A 17,584-nucleotide genomic window follows, 5' to 3' on the forward strand; every position below is an offset into this window, starting at 1 on the left:
TGCGGCGGCGCGTTCTTGCTCGCCCACGACGCCGACGCCGGGAGCGACACCTCGGGCGCCTTTTTGACGGCGGTCGACGAAGGGGCGGCCGCCTTGGGCTTGGACACGGTCTCCGAGTCGTACGTAAAGATCTCGTCCTTGGTCGACGGGAGCGGGCCCTCGATCTCCTCGCCCGGCTCGTGGGCAAACGTGCAGTTGTAATCGGGGCACCGGATGCCCTTGAGGTAGTTGGGGCAGTAGCGCGTCGTGCCCCACATGGCGCGCAGCTTGTTGCCCTCGAGCGACAGGGTCCCGTCGGTCGCGGCGATGCAGTGCGACGCCTCGGTCGGCGTGCGGTAGCACACGTAGACGCTCACGGGCTGGTACACCGGGTGCGACAGGCCGGGTGCGCTGCCCGACGTCGGCGAGCGCTTCGACATGAAGAGGCGGCTGATCTTGCCGTACTTGCCAAAGTGCTCGTTGTCCTTGAGCTGGGCGAGCGTCTGTGGTGGGCGCGAAGGATGAGGTCAGTAGCCGGTCGAAGGAGATACAGAGAGAGGCGAGAAAGAGTCGGGACGCACATCCTCGTTGGCCTGCCGCGTCGTCATGCCCGTGATCTGGACCTGCGTGCGTTGGCGGACGCGAACGTTGGCCTTGTTCTGCATGGCGAGCTCCGAGTCCTTGCGGCGCTTGTCGCGCAGCTTCTTGGCCGCTTGCAGGCGCTTCATCCTGAACGGGCGAGACCGAGGGTCAGCTGCCGGACGACGAGAGAGCGACGAGGGAGAGAGGACGAGGACGCACTCGTCGGGCTTGATCGCCTTGAACTCGACCGTCGCGTCGTCATAGGGCGTGCGACACGCCGGGCACTTGTTGTTCAGGTTCTCCTTGATGTGGTGGTAGCAGAACCTGCAGATCTGCGGGCGGACGAGGAACAAAGGGGGAGGGAGGGGCGGTCAGCGTCGGCGCGACCGAGGCGCGAGTAGACGAGGAGCGAGAGGGACGCACCTGGTACCCGCATGGACACGGCCGGAAGTTGAGGTCGGACAGGTCCATCTCCTCGAGGCAGAGCGGGCAGTCCATGTCGTCCTGCGGGGCAGGGGGAGAGGGAGGTCAACAGGGTGCTCGAGCTCGCCAGGACTCGGTGCTTGCGCCTCCTGACCCTCGCGTATGCTCGACGAACGCCCCGTCGCTGTCCACGCCGTCTCGCCCCAGCACCGCGCACCGTCGCGAGATGAGGGAGCGAAGTTGGCCGCGCTCGTCGCCCCGGCCCTGCCGCTCCTGTGCGGCGCACTGCCCTCGCGGAACCCGTCTATCCACCTTGTGGCGGCTCGCTCACGCACTCGAGCCCGGCGGAGGGAGCGAGAGGGCGCCTCGAGGCTGACTGGCCCTGGCGCCACAAACCGACCCTCGCCGGCCGCAACTCCTCGACGCGGCTCTGCAAAGCCCGCCCCGGCCGAAGACACACACAGGGAAACAGGGCGGAGAGAGAAAGGTGGGGACGCACCTCGAAGCCGTCGAGCATGGCGAGGACGCGGTCGAGCAAGGTGCTCACGCTCGACACGCCGGCCGGGTCACCGTGGTGGGCGTGGTGGCTGCTGTGGATGTGGGGCGGGACCTGGTGCGAGGGCTGTGCGCCCAAGGGCGGGTACGCCGAGCTGCCCGTCGGCGTCGCTGCTGCGCCTGGGGCCGTCGTCGTCGGGTGGGCGGCCCACGCTCCTCCGGGACGCGACGCCGCTTGCGAGTAGGCGCCGTGTCGCATGGCGGGTGTCGTCGTCGGGCTTGCTGCTGGTGCTGCAAGTGGGCGCGGTCGCAGCTTGGGGCGAGCGAGCGTCGAGGCGGGGTCGACAGCGGGCCGTCGCTCGTCTCGCTCCTCGAGGTTCGACCAGGCCTCGACCTCGTCCTTTCCACACAACCCTCTCGCGCTCTCGCTGAGTGGCACACACACGCACAGACAAGCTCAAACCTCTTCTGTACAAACTGCTCGGGTGAAAGCTGCCTCCAACTCGCGACGACTCGCCCTCCTTCCTCTCCAAGCTCTCCGTCTCGCTCCTCCTCGAGGCTCACCAAAGCTGCGCGCTCGCGAGACGGCGTGTCAGTCGCCTGCTCGCCGTCGACGTGCGCACAGGAGAGAGAGAGAGGGACGCACCTCGCACCGCTCCTCGCCGCGGTTCATCGGGCTGTCGGCCGCGCACCCGAACGCCTCGCTGAACTCGCGCGAGTTGCTCAACGGGCCCAGGACGCGGAATCTCGACGGCGAGTGCGGGTCGACGGCGATGCGCCGCTGCGCCTCGGCGGGCGTCATGGCGCGCGCCCACCCTTGCGCCTGCGCGATGAAGAAGAGCTGCTCGCGCGAGTAGTGCTGCAGGCCGGGCAGGAGCTGGTTGCGCGACGGGTCGGCGTCGGCCGCGTGCGCGCGCGTCGACCACGCCTGGAACGACTCGGCGATGCCGCCGCTGTCGGCGCCGTCCTCGCCGCCCGTGTACTTCGAGTTGACGTAGTGCTTCTTGCCGTCGGCGCCGATGATGGAAAAGTTGCCGTACTGGCGCTCGAAGCACGCCTGGCGCTCGAGGAAGCGCTTGTTCGTGTCCTGCGTGCGAGGGTGTACGAGCGTCAGTGAGGGCGCGAGACCGGGACAGGGAGAGCGAGGGAGAGGCGACGCACAGGACCCCACCAGTCGACGAGCTTGCCGTTGCCGTCGTACTGCCGCCCGGCTTGGTCGAGGCTGTGCGTGAGCTCGTGGCCGGCGATCGAGCCAAATGCGCCAAAGACGAGGTACTCGGGCCTGCGATGGACGAACAGGACGAGGTCAGTGTGCGCGCTCGTGAGGAGAACGAGGGGAAAGGCGGGGGCACCAGTCGACCGAGAAGAAGGGCTGTGCCAGGGCAGACTGTCAGAGTGCGGCTCGTGTAGACGGAGGACGAGGCGAGACGCACCTTCTGGAGAATGCCCGCCGGAAAGACGATTTCATTTGCGGAAGGCTCTGTTGGGGGAAAAGCTCGCGGTGAGCGTCCCTCGTCTCGCCTCAAGCGTCTCGCCTCAAGAGTCGCACAGAGAGAGACAGAGTGGGGCGCACGGAAATAAGCGTTGACCTCGGAAACGGCCATGTCCCACTTGCCGGGGTCCTGAGGGCGGCCGACCTCGACCCACTTGCGGCGCTCGTCGGCGACGACGGCCCGGAGCGAGTTGCCGAAGTAGTCGCCCTTGTTGATGGGCATGTTGGGCGCGTAGTACCGCTCGAGCGACGTCGGGTCGGTCGTGTTCGGCGAGGTAGGGTAGCCGACCTGCAGACGAGGAAGGGGGTCAGGGCGCGGTTGGGGACCGAGGTCGTGGAGCGGGAAGCGGTCGCGACGCACCTTGACACGAATCATCTCGACCTTCTCGCGGGCCTTGTCGCGCGTCTCGTCGTCGAGCCAGGTCCTGCCCGGGAGGCGGTCCTTGAACGCCTGGATGACGGCGTGGATGACCTCCTCGGCGTACTCCTTGCTGTCGCCGCCGAACGCCTCCTCGACAAAGTAGCGCCCGACCGCGAAGCCGAACGCCGAGACGACCTCGTTCAGGCACGTGTCGTCGCGCGGCGGCGAGACGTCGGCGGGGAGGCCCTTGAGGCGGTTCGACAGGGCGAGGACCGTCTTGTGCAGCGGCTGCTTGGCGCCGAGGAGTGGGGCGAGCTGCGAGTCGACGACGAGTCAGTCTCTGAGGGACGGGAAAGAGAGAGAGGAAGGAGGAGGCGAGCGAGGCGCACCTGCTGCGAGATCTGGACGACAAAGTACGCCTCGAGGACGTCGGGCGCCGTGTGCTCGAGGAGCGCCGACAGGTTGCCCATGTAGGTCGGGGCGCGCACGATGACCGGGTCGGGGAAGCGAGGGCGAGGCGTGAACGACGCGAAGTAGTCGGCGAACGAGATGGACGGGAACAGGTGCGCGAGCATGCTCGCGTTGTGCGGGTTGTACTCGCCAGTCGGGTTGTCGATGACCTCGCTGTGGACCTCCCTCGAGAAAGTCAGTGGGTCGCTCAAACAGGAGGAGGGGCGAGCGAGGACGCACGGGTCGAGCGAGATCTTGGCGATGGCCTTCTCGAACTTGACGACCGACGCCGCGAGGTCGCCCATGTTCTTCTCGCCGCGGCGCTTGTACACGTCGGCGAGGACGTCGGCGACGTTCTTCTCGTAAAAGTCGAGCGTCTCGGCGCTCTTGTAGTACTCCTTGGACGGGAGGCCGAGGCCGTCTTGGGTGAGCCACAGGACGACGGACGACGAGTTGACGGCGACGTCGCTGTCGGTGTAGGTCGAGAACAGGGCCGGGACGCCGCGCGAGTGCAGGTAGGCGAGGGCGTTGGTGAGGCGCGTGCGGCTCGTCTTGGGGTCCCACTTGCCGCCGCCGCCGCCGTGCTTGTCGTGCTTCTTCTTCTTGTGGTGCTTGAGCGGGGCGACGCCGTTGATCTCGAGGAGCCACTCGGCGTCGTCCTCTGGGTCGACGACGTCCTCGTCGACGAGGGGCTGCTCGCCGCGCCACAGCGAGACGACCTCGTCGACGACCTCGAGGAGCGGCTCGCTGCCCTTGTTCTCGAGCGCCTCCTCGTCGAAGCACGAGCCATAGAACGTGCGCAGCGTCTCGAGGATGCGCGCATCGGCGCCGTCGACGCCCTTGTCGCTCGTGCGCTCGAGGACGCCGCGCACGATGCGCTTGTTGCGCGCGTCGATGTCCTCGAACGCGCCGTACGAGCCCTTGCCGCGCGGGATCGGGTGCGAGTCGAGCCAGCCGCGGTTGGCAAACAGGTACGGGTCGACGCACGGGTCGTACGACGTGTCGAGCGACGCGAGGATGCCGGCGGCGGCCTTGACGCACGCGCCCGTGAGGCACAGCTCGTCGGGGTCGGACGGCGGGGCCGGCGGCGCAGGAGGGACGCCGGTCGGGCCTGGGACGTGTGTCGTGCGGGTCGCCGTGACGGTCGAGGTCGGAGCAGGAGCGGGGGCGCCGGGGTGGTGCCGCGACACGCGGTGCTTGAGGCGGCCGTACTTGACGGCCTCGCCTCCGAACAGGCCGGCGAAGGTGGCGGTCGACAGGAGGAACACGACGGCGAGGGCGGCAAGAGCCTTCTCGAGGGCCGTGAGCCGCTTGGGCGAGCTGAGGGCGGTGCGGAGGCGAGTGCCGAGCGGCTCGTCGGCAGGGTCGACGGCGTGAGCGTCTTCGCCCAAAAGGGGCTCACGCTCCTCGTCGGGTGCGTTTGTGCTCATCGTGGGTGCTGATGAGCTCGTCGAGAGGTGAGAGGGCGAGAGAGGACGGATCGAGGGAGGCCGACGGCTCTGAGGTCGTCAGGTGGGGATTCCGCCTTGAAACTCTCAGACCTCGAGCCGCAGCATCTCGTTTCGCAACTGTGAGGAGCCACGATTCATTGCAGTATTACATAGATGCGCTCGCAAAGAAGGGGAGCGTGTGAGATAGTCATGTGCGCGGTGTGCGAGAATCGTCCGTCTCCTCGCTCTCGTCCTCGTCCTTCTCCTCGGCCGGGCCTCGCCCCCTGACCATCCAGCACTCGCCCGCTCAGTATCGCTGCTGCTGCCCGACGTCGTGGTACGCCGACTTGGCCGATGGGCCCGAGGTGTAGCCAGGCCGCATCGCCTCGTCCCCTCGCGCGCCGCCCGCCTGCAGCGGGATCGCGCTGCCCTGGCTCAGCGGCGACGTGCCTTGGTCCGAGTCGAGGCTCGCCAAGTACCGGTGCGTCGGGAGGATGCCGCCGGCGCCGTTGCCGTTGCCGCTGCGGGACGCGCCGGCCGCACCAGGACGAGGCGCCGTCTCGTGGTCGTCCTCGGCGTCCGAGTCGAGGCGGTCGGCAGAGGGCGTTGCGGGGATGCGGGGCGAGAAGGGGAGGTGGCACTGAGGCGAGTAGAGCGAAGGGTAGTCTGTGGTCGAGCGACGAGTCAGTCACGAGCTTGCGAGAGGAGGAAAAGGTGGCTCGAGGCGAGAGAGGGAGACGCACAGAGGTGATAGGTGAACACGGCGATGACCGTACCGAGCAGGCCGCCGGCAATGACGTCCGTTGCGTGGTGGCGGTAGTCCATCGTGCGCGAGACGGCGATGAGGGTCGCGCCAATGAGCGGCGCGATGGCCAACCACGACTTGAACGCGTGGCCACGACGGTCGTAGATGTGCATCTTGCCCGACAGGTACAGCGAGAAGTAGACGAGGCCGGCGAAGGCGACTGCGGGAAGGAGAGCGCGTCAGGATCGGGCGAGGTGGGTCGGGCGAGGGAGTTGGGAGGCGGGACGGTCGGGAGGCGCACGCACATGAGGAATGGCCACTCGGGAAACTTTTAAATCCGTCATCTATGGTGTGCCCGGACTGGACGGTGCAGACGGCGACGGTCGCGAGGCCTGGGGGCGAGAGGGGAGGTCGTCAGGCTCGTCTCGCTCAACTCAGACCGACAGACACAGAGAGAGAGGGTGCGCACCGTACACGGCCCTGTTTGCGGCGTCTGCGACTGGCTGGCAGCGGTCGATGAGGTCGGGACGAGGGCGGCCGACCGTGACCTTGACCGCCTGGGTGAAGACGGTCGTGAGGCTGACCGACAGGAGGAGGCCGAGCCACCCGTTGTGCCAGTCCCAGAAGGAGCGGCGCCAGATGAGGGCGACGAGGAGGATGAGGACGGCCGGGATGACGCCGGCGTACACGATGCATTCGCCAAACGAGATGCGCTGCTTGGTCGCGTACGTGTGCTGGATCGACGTGTCGGTGAGCGAGAACTCGCGCTTGTAGCCGGCGTAGTCGGTGAAGTAGCTGTGTGTGTGTGTGTGTTCGAGTCAGTGAGCTGCGAGCCGGGAAGAGGGGAGGAGGGGAGAGGACGGACCCGATGAGGGCGACGAGGACGATCGTGAGCCTGCGCACGCGTCGAGAGGTCAGCTCAATCCGCTGCAGACCCACTCACGGCGGACGTACACCCAGTCTGCACGGAGGAGAGGCGGGTGGTCAGCAATCGAGATGATGAGGTGGGGGCGGTGCAGGGTGGAGGGGAACGACGCTGTCCAACAGGGTGGGCTGGCAATGCGTGCAGCCTGTGACCTCGTACGAGAGTGTCCAGCCCAGCCGTAGACCTGCCCTCGCGAGCCGCTGACCGCACGAGACCGCCAAGACGAAGGGACGAACCTGGGGCATAAGAGGCGACGAGGCGCCAGCGACGATGCGGGTCCATGCTGCCGCGCTTGCTGTCGGACGGCCCTTTGACGAGGCGGTGGAAGAAGTCCATCGCGGGTGGTAGGCGAGATGAGCGAGGAGGGGAGGGGAGCGGGGGCGAGTTCGACGAGTCTTCGACGAATCGCCCGCGGCGGCTGTCGGGCATTGCGAATTTACGCGCGAGCCAGACCCTAAAGTAGGCGTCTCTCGAGTTGCCCACGGGATTCAACAGGAGCTCGACGTTTAGAGGTGACGCGCGCTCGCACCCCTCGCCGCAGCTGGCCGCACTTCTCGCTCCGAGTTCGCCGGCGGGCCGCCAGTCGACCACGTCCACGTCGTTCGCTCGTCGCTCTCGTCCACTGCACGCGGCAGGAGCTTCCCTTGCAGCTGCGAGCGCGTCGGTGCTCGCACGGCGACGGCGTGCTCTCCGCTCGAGCCTGCGGACCGTCCGCGGACCCTCCCCCGCACTCTCACTTCTCCCGCTCAGCTTTCGCTCCTCGAGCACGGCAGCCTCTCGCCTGTTCGTGCGTGCGCATGGCTCGGCGCATGACACGCTCGCTCGAACGCTGGCGACCGCCTCCTCGTCTGTTGGTCGCCGTCGCGCTTCTCCCGGCTCGCGCACTCGCCGCCGACCGCCAGTTCACCATCGTCAACTCGTGCGACTTTACGGTCTGGCCCGCCGTCACCAATTGGAACGAGGGCGCCAAGTACACGGGCGTGCGCGGCTGGGAGGCGGCGGCAGGGAGCGAGAAGTCCGTCACGGTGCCCGAGAGGTGGAACGGACGAGTCTGTGCGTCCTCTACCTCCCTGTCGTCCAGCTCCTGGTCGTCACTGACCCTCTGGAGCGAGACAGGGGCACGTCGAGCGTGCAAGTTCGACGCCGACGGCAAGGGCTCGTGCGTCACGGGCGATTGTCCTGGCGGCCTCGAGTGCGACGACAACACGATCGGCTGGGTCAACGTCGGCGAGTTCAACCTGAACGCGTGGGGAGGGAACGACTGTGCGTCTCGAGCTCTCGCTCGTCTCCCTGCGCCGAGTCGAGTATTGACATCGCCCTCCCTCGCAGTTTGGGACATCTCGGCCGTTCCAGGTGCGTCCTCCTATGTCTCTCTCGACGTCTGCCCCTTGGGCGCCGGGGCTCACCTGCACATCGCCGACAGGGTGGACGGGGCCGATGTCGATCGAGCCGGACGGGTGCGACTCGCTGTCGTGCACCGAGGACGTTCTCGCCGCATGCCCCGACGACCGCATGAAGCAGTGCGTCTCTCGCTCTCTCCTTCTTACACCGTCCAGGATGAGGTACTGACCGTCTCGACGAGTCGCATTCCCGCAGGAAAGACGGCGACGGCAACGTCATTGGCTGCCTGAGCGCGTGCATGGCCGGCATCAACGCCGTCGAGCCGAGCGTCAACTGCTGTGTGAGTCCTGCAGTCGCCCCTCTCTCTACGTCACCGAAAGCAGACACTGACTCGTCCCCTACCCCTCTCGCAGTCCGGCAAGTACAACAACGTGACGGCGTGTCTGCCCGGCGACGTCGACTTTTACGAGTGCGTCGTCGTCCTTCTTCTTCTTCGTCCCTTTCTCGCTCCCTGGCCTCGGTCCGTCACCCACTCGTGACTGACGAGCTTTCCTTACAGTGTCCTCAAGGTGCACCGTCCTCCTCTCTTCGAGACGAGCGCTTCGTCCTTGCCGACCGTTCTGATTTTCGCCCACCGTGCAGCCGCTTTGTGAACACGCATACTGGTGCGTCACTTCGTTCCTCATGTCACCTGTCGCACGACGAACAACGTACCGAGATGCTGATCCTCGCCGCCCCGAAACGCAGGTACCGTGTGTCCCTCCCTCCCTTCCTCCTCGCCAGTTTCTTTCCCTCGTCCTGACCTTGCTGCCCCGGTACAGCCTACGACTACCAGAAGGGAGACCCAGCCGTCGACTACGCGTGCCCGTCGGCAAACAGCCCGAACTACAAGGTCACGTTCTGCCCCGGCGGCAAAAGCTCGTCCTCGTCGGCGAATTCGAGCGGAGCGAGCGGCGGGGCGGCGGACTCGTCGGCGACTAAGGCGCGAGCCGACGCGGCGACGACGCTTATGGCGGAGGAGATGTCGTCGACTGAGGCGGCGGGTACCGGCTCGACGAGGAGCGGCACTTCGACCGCTCGTCCGACGGCGGCGACGAGCAACGCTTCCTCTGCCGACGAGCAGCAGCACAACAGCCTCTCGACGCCGACGCCCAACCAGTCCGGTTCGACCTCGTCACCGTCGCCTGCAGCAGCCGCCTCGACCGACGAAAGCGCCTTTCTCGGCGTCTCGAAGCCGGTCGCCCTCGCCGTCGTCGGCTGCGCCGTCGCCCTCGTCGTCATCGGCCTCGCACTCGCCCTCTCACGACACTCGCGCCGTCCGACACAGGCGGCCTCGCTTGGGAGGCGGGCACGACGGGCGCGCCGGGTGCAGGAGGTCGCGAGCAGCGACAGCGAGTCGGGGCAGGACGAGCGCGAGGGCTCTCGAGAAGCCGGTGCGGCACCTCTCTTTCCTCTTGGCCATCGATTCGACCTTACGGCTCCTCTTTCCGCCTGGCAGCTCGACCACCACGGCGCATTCGACCACGGACTGCGACGAGGCCGCTTCTGGGCGCTGGAAGAGCGTGAGCATGCAGGGCTGCAACGACGGACACACTTTCTCTTGCGTAATCTTGTCAGCGAAACGTGTGACTCTCGAGCGCGAGTGTCCACTGGCGAGAGCTTTGCCGCCGAGAGAAAGAGTCGCTCGAGCGCGAGCGCCTGGCACGCTTCGTCCGGCAACGTAACGCGTTCTCTGCACGTTGCGCGCTCTTCTGATACGGCGCTTTCGTCTATGGCTGCCTAAAGCTACAGACCGAGAGCTGTACGAGGTCGAATCGGCCGCTCTCGCAGGAGGAGGTCCAGTTTGAGAAGGCCGACTCGCGCGCTTTGACCCCCCTCGACTCTCAGCTCTCGAGGGGCCGCGAATAGCACGTGGTCAGAGCCTTCATGCGAATCTTAGTCTACAGACTCAGCGGGCCAGCCACATCGCGTCCGTTTCCGCGGCGACGAAAATCGCGAGACCTGTTGCCGGTCGCTCGCTCGCCAGCTCGTGCGCCTCGCTCTCCCCCTCCCTCACCACCCGCTCCCGCGATCTCGCGCTCTGCTTCGTCGGCCAGCCTCTCGGCATGCTCGCACACCCAAGCACTGCGCCGAGCGCAACCGCGGCGCGCTCCTAGCCTCCCCCTCGATCCCGCCTCATCGCCGACCCGCCTCTCCTCCCCGCCTCCTCACGCCCTCACCACCGCACCAGCGCCTCCAACACCCACGCCATCTGCTCGACTGACCTCAAGGAGCAGCTTGCGGCGGCGGCGCTCGCCTCCTGCGCCGTTCTCGCTCGCGCACTTTTTACCTCGCCTGCTGGACCGCACCCGGCTCGTATCGCCGTTCGGCGCCTCGAGGGCAGCCGAGCGCGCAACAGCGGCATCGCGACACGGTCAACATGCTGTGCGTTCAGCTTCTAGTCTCTTCCTCCCACGTTCCTCGCCCCCTCTCCCTACCCGCACCTCCCCTCCCCTCCCCAGCCCCTCTCCCCCCTCCTCCCGTCTCAACACTCTGGCGTACCGCGCACCTCCGCGCTCGGCAATTTTTCGCGAGACAAGATCACACTCCCTCGGGGTTTTACTCGAGGGCTCGCTGCGCGCCTTTCTTTCGGGATGGGCGCGTGGCGTGCGGACCGGCAGACACCTCGCCCCGCCATTCCTGCTGAACCTCGCCACTTGATTGGGGCTTGGTGAGGCAGGCCTAAAGGGGGGAGGTTGCGCCGTTTGTCGACATTCCCTTTGTGTAGCTTTCCCTCCCTCTTTCCTCGCGTCGCCCAGGTGCAACGATCCTCCTTTCCGAGTCCTTTCCTCTCTTTCGCCGAGGACACGAGAGCGACAACGAGAGCTGCACGACAGAGAGAAGAATCGTCCATTGCGCTCCCCTCGCTCCTCGCGCTCGCGCCCCTCCCTCCCTCTCGACCGACCTCGCCCTCGCCCTCACCCCAGTCCCAGCCCCAGCCTCGCGCCCCACCCGCGCCCGCTCAGCGCCTCCGTCCCGGCCTCGCCGGCCTCGCAAACTTGGGCTTGTCGTCCTCCTGCACCTGCTGCGGGCCCTGCGTGGGCGTCGCGGCGCCGCTCGCCGAGGGGGTGTCGGTGGACGACGACGCGGCGCCGAGCTCGGCGTCGAGCCAGGCGCGGGTGATCTCGGAGGGCGAGTCGGTTTCGAGCTGCGGAGCAGAGTGGGAGGCGAGGGGAGGCGGCGGGAAGCGGGAGAGGGAGGAAGGGACGGGCGGGTTCGAGGAGAGGATGCAGGGAAGAGCGAGTCAGTGCGCTGCGTCCCGAACAGTCCTCGAGAAAGAGAAGAAAGAGAGAAAGAGAATGAGAGAACGAGAGCGAGAGAGAGAGCGTCCGTAGACGCACCTTCCTCGCCACCTTGACGCCCGCAAACCTCTCTGCGGCGACGCGGTACAGCGGCACGACGGCCGACGAGTACAGGAGCCTGTGGCGGACGGGCGAAGCTGCCGGGCACGAGTAGACGAGGACGAGTGCGCCGGGCGACGACGACGCGAGGGCCGGGTGGCGCGCGAGGAGGTAGGCCGGGGAGGAGGTGGGGAGGGACGAGAGCGAGGTGGGCTGCGAGGGCGAGAGGATGACGGTCTCGTTTGCGGGGTCGATTTCCTGCGTCGCGGGGGTCGACATCCTAATCAGTGTCGCGCACGAGGTGCGGGAACGGACAGGGCAGAGCGAGAGAGGCGGGACGCACGAGCTGCACGAGGGCGTCCTCCTCGGCCCCTTGTCCGCCGTCACCGAGCGCCCTCACCGCCTCCTTCGCCTCGTCACTCCACGGCAGCACTCCCCTCAGCTTCTCATCCCCTTGTCCCTCCTCCCCACCCTCCCCCTTCCCCTCCCCTTCGCCCTCCCCCACCCCAAACAGCGCGCTCCTCCCCTCCGACCCGGCCCCAGCTCCGTCCGCCGACGCCTCTGCCTCGGCCCGTCGCACGTCGCGCATCTCCTGCTCGCGAGAGGTGAGCGGCGCGTCGGCGGCGCGGTGCGCGACGTGAGAGAGGTAGGCGGCGTGGGTGAGGTCGGCCTGCGGGGCGCGAGCGCAGGGAGGGAAGAGGGGAGAGGACAGGGGAGGGGGCCGATTCGGGTGGGCAGTGAGGTGGAGGTTGAGCGAGAGGGAGAGGCGCGCCGAGGACGGGAGAAAGGTGGGAGGGGGAGAGGGTGGGCGGCGCCGAGGAAGTCGAGAGGGAGAGGGATAGGGAGGACAAGGTGCGACGAGAGTCAGTACCCTCGGCACGAGAGCCACCTTGCGCGCTCGCTCGCTCGCTCGCTCGACCAAGAGAGAGAGAGAACCACGCGCGCACGCACCTTTGCGGTCGCAAACACGCTCTCGACCAGCCTGGCGTCGCCGAGCGCGCGCACGAGCGTGTTGCGGGTCGAGGCGTAGAGCATCTTTGCGCGCACGGGCGCGTGGTCGGGGACGTAGGACGTGAAGAGGAAGGTCGAGGACGGGGGAGGGGTGAGGCTGCGCCGGGTCGGAGGGGAGGGGTCAGTGGGGGGCGGGGGACAAGAGAGGGAGAGGAGAGGGCGCACCGGTAGACGAAGTAGGCGGGGACCTTGTCCTCGACGATGTCGGGGCGCTCGAACAGGGCAAAGTCGCGCTCGACGGCGTCCGAGTCGTCCAGGTCCGACGAGGTGGTGGTGAAGGTGCCGGCGGGCACGAGCTGCTCGTCCTGGATGGCAATCTGTGCGGGCGCGAGGGAGTATCAGCTCCAGATCCCGAGGCACAACAGCCCGCCTGACCCTGTGCGCAGTGCAGAGGAGCCGGCGGGCGGGGAGCAATGACGGCGAGGAGGCGGCGGAGGGACGCACCTTGACGAGGCGGGTGGCCGGGTCCTGGAGGGCCGTGGTCCAGGTGTCGAGGAGGTCCTGGGTCGGTGCGATGCCACTCTGTGCGGCCATGGCTGCTGTGTGGGTCGAGGTCGGAGCCGGTGAATGTGGGGAGAGATGAAGGAGGAGCAAGAGGGAGCTCTCCCGCGTCGACTCGACCCCGTGCAGTGCAGCTACGAGCACCAACACGATGAGCACCAGCCCACTCGCAGCCTGTGCGTCCTCCTACCCCCTTTCCTCCCCATCCTCGCTCACCTCCTCCTCCTGCTCCCGTCGCGCAACAGACCTCCCTGCCAACGAGGGCGGCCTCCTCCCCTACTGGATGCTCTTTGTCTCGTGCGCCTTCTCCTCTCTCCTGCCTCGTCTCTACTCGTACCGAGTAGCTCACCGGCTCGCGACCCTCGGCGCCGGCAGCGCGACCGCCGTGTTCAACTCTGTCCAGAACTACCTCACCACGTCCCTCACGCGCCAGGTCTACGCGCGCTCTCCCGCATCGGGTACGTACCTCCTCTGTCCCCTCCCGTCCCTCGCCTCGCAAACCGGGCGACGCGGCTCACCCTCCCTCGTCCGCTCGCGCCCGCAGTCAACCCGCTCCAAGCGCGCCTCTTTGGCGTGTGGACCCTCACGTCGGCGTGCGTGAGGCTGTACGCCGCGTACAACATTGGGGTCAAGCCGTGCGTCCACCGACCATGCCCTCTCGAAAGACGACGACGGGGCACTGACCCACTCTCATTCCCCTCTCCATCCTTGCCCGCTCTCTTTCCCTCCCTCTCCCTCTCCGACGCCCGCACCGACAGCGTCTACGACCTCGCCCTCCTCACCTACGCCATCGCGCTGTGGCACTTTGGCTCCGAGGCCGTCGCGTACCGCACCGTCGGGCACAAGGGGCTCGCCGGCCCGCTCATCGTGTCGAGTGCGTCGCGCTCGCTCGCTCCCTCTCGTTCTCTCTCTCTCTCTCGCTGTCACGACGAGGAAAGAGACTGATAGCTGGATGGACTGGCGACACAGCGACGTCGCTCGTGTGGATGTGGCAGCGTGCGTCGCCCTCTCTTTCTCTCTCTCGCCCCCCTCTCTCGTCAGGCCGCCCTGACACACTCGGCGCTGCGCGCAGAGCACGACTACTACGTCCGGGCTTGATCGGGGCGAAGCCGTCGGGCGTGGGACGAGCGAGAAGAGTCAATGGTGGGGAGGCGAGGGAGGAGGGTCCGAGCGAGCGAGCGAGGCGGGTGAATGTAGCCTCTCGTCAGAGCACTTCTCGTTGCTGCGCACAACACGAGAGCGAGACCTGCGGCGACTCGGAAGCTTTCTCTCGGTGCGCTTGCGAGAGAGCAAAGAGAGGTCTTTGCAGGCTCGTGAGCGACAACGGAGAAGGGGAGCGAGGCGGTACAACGACAGGCCGGGTGCAGACAGACGGGCCTTGATTAGGGGAGGAGGGGTCTAGTGCGCGACGGAGGGTGGGAGTGGTACAAGCGTAGGGGGTACGAGGCGAGGACGAGGAGCGCAGAGGGAGAGGGAGAGGGAGAGGGGAAGGACAGGCGAGGGTCACACGGCCATGCACTCAATCCGAGGCGTTTCGGGCTGCAGGGCGCCACGCCGAGTCAGTACCTTGTCTTGTGCACACGCAAGGGAGAGAGAAGAGGGCGCCCACGCACCTCGTCGTCCGCGAGGACCCACTCGTCCTCCGTCCCCTCCTTGAGCACGATCCGGCGCGCAACCTCGAGGCACAGCGGCTCGCGGCCACTGCGCTCCCCTCGCCGCCACCGCACCGCATACCGTCCGTCGCCTCCTCCGCCGCGGCGCACGAGCTCCTCGCCGAGCACGGCGCCACAGATGGCGGCGACGGCGAACCAGACGAGGAACGCGCACGCGATTGCGCCGCAGAAGCGCCTCCTCGCCCTCGCGTCGGCGCGGGCGTAGGGCCGACCGGGAGCGTGAGGCCCGCCGCCGCTGCGGGACGGGTGGCCGTTGTACGAGGTCGAGGCGTGCCAAAGTGCTGGCGGGGGAGGAGGGAGCGAGGCGACGGGGGTTGGGCCGTAGGCTGCGCGAGGAGGGGGAGGCGTGGGGCTTGGGGCGTGCGAAGAGGACGGGAGGGGCGCGGTGGCCTCGTAGGGCGGGGCTGTGGGCGCGGGTGAGATGAGCGGCGACGTCAGGGAGAGATGAGGAAGAGGGGGGGACGCACGCGCTGACTGAGGGAGGAGCGCGTCGTTCTCGGTGGGCTGAGGGGCCTTCTTGGCGGTCATGGCTGTGCGCGTAGAACGGATCTGGTGGGCTGTAGGAGAGGGGGAGCGGGAGGTAACCTCGCCACCGTCCCCACCTCGCCTCGTCCCTCTCGCTGCTCTCGCTCACCAACATGGCCGAGCCAGACGACGGCTCGACCACCGCCGCACTCGACACCCTCGCGGCCCTCTTTCCCGAGCGCGACCGCACCGACCTCGCCTCCTACCTCTCGTCGTCGCGCGGCAACCTCGACCGCGCCTTTCGCGCCATCGAGGCCCGCCAGAGCATCGTCCACGGCTCGAACGGCCCGGCCAAGCGCAAGAGGACGACGGCGCGAGGGCTCGACGCGTGGCTCCGGCCTGCCGCGGGCGAGAGGGACGGCGGCGAGATGCTCGTCCTGTCCGACTCGGACGACGGCGACGACGACGCGCGAGAGGGGGACCACGCGCGGGTCAAGCCGCGCCGCAAGGAGCCGACCAAGTCGGCATTCGACGTCTTACGCTCTGCGCCCGTGCCCTCGGCGTCCAGCACCACGCCCTCCTCCACCACCTCGACCGCGACCTCGAGCGCTCCGCCAGCCTACATCTCGCTCCCGCCGCTCGTCCTCCCGACGCCGGCCCTCGTCGCGCACCACACGAACGGGCTCGTCACGCTCGTCGAGGACGCGCTCCCGCCCGAGCTCGCTGCGAGGCTGTTTGCGAGGGCGGTGGGCGACAGTCGGGGAGAGGGCCTGGGCGGCGAGGGACCTTGTGCGTCGCGTTCTTTTCTCTGTCCCCTCAGCACTTCTCATCGTCGTCTCTGCCCTCCCTCTCAGTCGTCTCTCGACGATTCTCGTGTCGAACAGCCCCACCGACGCACGCCTCCTCCCCGTCCGCGCGACTGACACCACGCCCTCTCTCGCCCCCGCCAACAGGGACCAAGAACAAGTGGTTCCTCGTCGACCGCGAGGTCGAAAGCCCACACACGTCGTGCTTCTTCCGCGAGGTGCCCGAAAAGCTCGCCGCCTCGTCGGGGTATGACCCGGCTGCGTTTGACGAGGTGCGTCCCTCGCCTTCTCTCTCTCCCTCATGCACCTCCAGAATCGCGCCCTTGACGCAGTAGCCGCCCCCAACAGTCGGCGCAGTACTGGTACAACGGCGCGCACCGCGGCGCGCGCGCCTTCACGCCCGAGATGGACGAGGCGCGTCAGCTCGTCGGCGAGTTTGTCCGGGTCCTCCTCGACGGTCGGCAAGGGCGGCGGCACGAGCTCGAGTGGGACGGAGAGTGGCGGCCCAACGTCGCTGTCGCCAACTGCTACCGCGGCGCGAAAGAAGTACGTCCCCGGCGCCGGCCTCCCGTTCTCACTCTCTCTCTCTCTTTCGGGCGGTCTCGTGGGAGCCGCACTGACCCTCGCACACGCACGCAGTCGGTCGGCTTTCACTCGGACGTCCTGCAGTACCTCGGGCCCTACCCGACCATCGCCTCGCTCACGCTCGGCGTCACGCGCACGTTCCGCCTGCGGCCCTTCCTCCCCTCGTCCCCCTCGTCACCCGGCGCCCCGCCGCGCGAGGTCCGCACGCTCGACATCCCGCTGCGGCACAACTCGCTCCTCGTCATGCATGCCGGGTGCCAGGAGCGGTTCAAGCATGCCGTGCCGCCCGTGAGAGGCGGGATGGACCTGTTCCGGGTGCCGAGGGCGGCGATGGCGGGCTTGAGCGAGAAGGACAGGAGGGAGGTCGAGGGCAAGGGGTTCAGGGAGCGGATCAATGTGCGTCGGCGCCGTTCGATCTCTCTCTCTCTCTCTCGGGCCGCCCGAGCCTAGCGTCTGACCTCTCCTCCCTCGCCCCTCCCGCGCGCAGCTCACGTTCCGCCACTACCGCCCCGACTACGCGCCTCTCTCGTCCGCCTCGCCGCCAGGCTACACCGGCACCCCCAAGTGCGCGTGCGGCGTCCCGTGCACGCTGCGCCCCGACGGGCGCGGCCGCGCGCGTGCTGCCCGCCAGCCACAGCAGGCCGCCGCCGCCGCCGACGACGACGACATGATGTTCTTCTGGGTGTGCAACGCGGGCGCGCAGAACGAGGGACGCGGGTGCAAGTTCTGGAGGGAGCTCGACGTGCGGCGCGAGGCGAGGGGGAGGTGGTTCCCTGGACGAGGGGCGGCGGCGGGCTCTGAGCCGGGCGAGCAGGAGCGGAAAGAAGATGGGAACATGGCGAGCTCGTAGCTGAGCTGCAAGGAGTTGAGGCGGGCACGTTTTGTCGAGAGCGAGTCGTTCGGGCGAGCCGCCCTCGAGCGGAGGATTCTCGCTTCCGGC

General features: G+C 67.9%; 8 protein-coding genes across 8 annotated transcripts; 3 read left to right on the forward strand and 5 right to left on the reverse strand.

Annotated features, from left to right (window-relative positions):
- Positions 1–27: 27 nt before the first annotated feature.
- RHOBADRAFT_51426 (uncharacterized protein) lies at positions 28–1,738 on the reverse strand (the record flags this gene model as incomplete). The annotated part of the gene is made up of 5 exons (XM_018415833.1): positions 28–482; positions 561–708; positions 781–893; positions 985–1,065; positions 1,484–1,738. Coding segments are annotated over 5 exons (1,050 nt in total), but the record flags the coding sequence as incomplete, so codon positions are not given.
- A 193-nt stretch (positions 1,739–1,931) lies between these two features.
- Positions 1,932–5,212, reverse strand: RHOBADRAFT_51427 (uncharacterized protein; the record flags this gene model as incomplete). The annotated part of the gene is made up of 9 exons (XM_018415834.1): positions 1,932–2,048; positions 2,126–2,566; positions 2,641–2,761; positions 2,832–2,851; positions 2,913–2,959; positions 3,053–3,260; positions 3,333–3,647; positions 3,722–3,956; positions 4,023–5,212. The coding sequence occupies 9 exons, from the start codon at positions 5,210–5,212 to the stop codon at positions 2,040–2,042; spliced, it is 2,586 nt and encodes an 861-aa protein (XP_018273643.1). The 3' UTR covers positions 1,932–2,039.
- Positions 5,213–5,348: 136 nt separating this feature from the next.
- Positions 5,349–7,231, reverse strand: RHOBADRAFT_33755 (uncharacterized protein). Its single transcript, XM_018413141.1, has 7 exons — positions 7,119–7,231; positions 6,912–6,918; positions 6,823–6,852; positions 6,427–6,752; positions 6,263–6,349; positions 5,956–6,177; positions 5,349–5,878 (listed from the first exon to the last, which is right to left on the reverse strand). Exons 1-7 carry the CDS (start codon positions 7,216–7,218, stop codon positions 5,520–5,522), a joined length of 1,131 nt encoding a protein of 376 aa, XP_018273644.1. The 5' UTR covers positions 7,219–7,231; the 3' UTR covers positions 5,349–5,519.
- A 448-nt stretch (positions 7,232–7,679) lies between these two features.
- RHOBADRAFT_51429 (uncharacterized protein) lies at positions 7,680–10,379 on the forward strand (the record flags this gene model as incomplete). The annotated part of the gene is made up of 9 exons (XM_018415835.1): positions 7,680–7,935; positions 7,999–8,145; positions 8,212–8,235; positions 8,306–8,402; positions 8,479–8,563; positions 8,637–8,692; positions 8,866–8,888; positions 9,045–9,496; positions 10,320–10,379. 9 exons carry the CDS (start codon positions 7,680–7,682, stop codon positions 10,377–10,379), a joined length of 1,200 nt encoding a protein of 399 aa, XP_018273645.1.
- Positions 10,380–11,224: 845 nt separating this feature from the next.
- RHOBADRAFT_49277 (uncharacterized protein) lies at positions 11,225–13,148 on the reverse strand (the record flags this gene model as incomplete). The annotated part of the gene is made up of 6 exons (XM_018415234.1): positions 11,225–11,410; positions 11,604–11,861; positions 11,947–12,273; positions 12,555–12,711; positions 12,780–12,931; positions 13,059–13,148. The coding sequence occupies 6 exons, from the start codon at positions 13,146–13,148 to the stop codon at positions 11,225–11,227; spliced, it is 1,170 nt and encodes a 389-aa protein (XP_018273646.1).
- A 97-nt stretch (positions 13,149–13,245) lies between these two features.
- On the forward strand, positions 13,246–14,343 carry RHOBADRAFT_64515 (uncharacterized protein). Its single transcript, XM_018418501.1, has 7 exons — positions 13,246–13,291; positions 13,361–13,412; positions 13,491–13,573; positions 13,660–13,750; positions 13,874–13,989; positions 14,085–14,111; positions 14,188–14,343. Exons 1-7 carry the CDS (start codon positions 13,267–13,269, stop codon positions 14,211–14,213), a joined length of 420 nt encoding a protein of 139 aa, XP_018273647.1. The 5' UTR covers positions 13,246–13,266; the 3' UTR covers positions 14,214–14,343.
- Positions 14,344–14,400: 57 nt separating this feature from the next.
- RHOBADRAFT_51432 (uncharacterized protein) lies at positions 14,401–15,316 on the reverse strand (the record flags this gene model as incomplete). The annotated part of the gene is made up of 3 exons (XM_018415836.1): positions 14,401–14,653; positions 14,729–15,192; positions 15,256–15,316. 3 exons carry the CDS (start codon positions 15,314–15,316, stop codon positions 14,498–14,500), a joined length of 681 nt encoding a protein of 226 aa, XP_018273648.1. The 3' UTR covers positions 14,401–14,497.
- Positions 15,317–15,426: 110 nt separating this feature from the next.
- RHOBADRAFT_51433 (uncharacterized protein) lies at positions 15,427–17,525 on the forward strand (the record flags this gene model as incomplete). The annotated part of the gene is made up of 5 exons (XM_018415837.1): positions 15,427–16,042; positions 16,207–16,331; positions 16,408–16,605; positions 16,699–17,040; positions 17,132–17,525. The coding sequence occupies 5 exons, from the start codon at positions 15,427–15,429 to the stop codon at positions 17,492–17,494; spliced, it is 1,644 nt and encodes a 547-aa protein (XP_018273649.1). The 3' UTR covers positions 17,495–17,525.
- Between the last annotated feature and the right edge of the window lie 59 nt (positions 17,526–17,584).

The sequence above is a fragment of the Rhodotorula graminis genome, assembly GCF_001329695.1.
Source record: "Rhodotorula graminis WP1 unplaced genomic scaffold RHOBAscaffold_2, whole genome shotgun sequence".
In the NCBI taxonomy this organism is placed as follows: domain Eukaryota; kingdom Fungi; phylum Basidiomycota; class Microbotryomycetes; order Sporidiobolales; family Sporidiobolaceae; genus Rhodotorula; species Rhodotorula graminis.

What these genes read in the sequence shown, in the direction of transcription:
- RHOBADRAFT_33755 (XM_018413141.1), bottom strand. Translation starts at nt 7,218, where the DNA reads ATGGACTTCTTCCACCGCCTCGTCAAAGGGCCGTCCGACAGCAAGCGC. An exon ending in GTCCTCGTCGCCCTCATCGG is followed by an intron (nt 6,753 to 6,822) that starts GTCCGTCCTCTC and finishes ACACACACACAG; the next exon opens with CTACTTCACCGACTACGCCG. An exon ending in CGTGTTCACCTATCACCTCT is followed by an intron (nt 5,879 to 5,955) that starts GTGCGTCTCCCT and finishes GCTCGACCACAG; the next exon opens with ACTACCCTTCGCTCTACTCG.
- RHOBADRAFT_64515 (XM_018418501.1), top strand. Translation starts at nt 13,267, where the DNA reads ATGAGCACCAGCCCACTCGCAGCCT. An exon ending in TACTGGATGCTCTTTGTCTC is followed by an intron (nt 13,413 to 13,490) that starts GTGCGCCTTCTC and finishes CGGCGCCGGCAG; the next exon opens with CGCGACCGCCGTGTTCAACT. An exon ending in CGCGCGCTCTCCCGCATCGG is followed by an intron (nt 13,574 to 13,659) that starts GTACGTACCTCC and finishes TCGCGCCCGCAG; the next exon opens with TCAACCCGCTCCAAGCGCGC.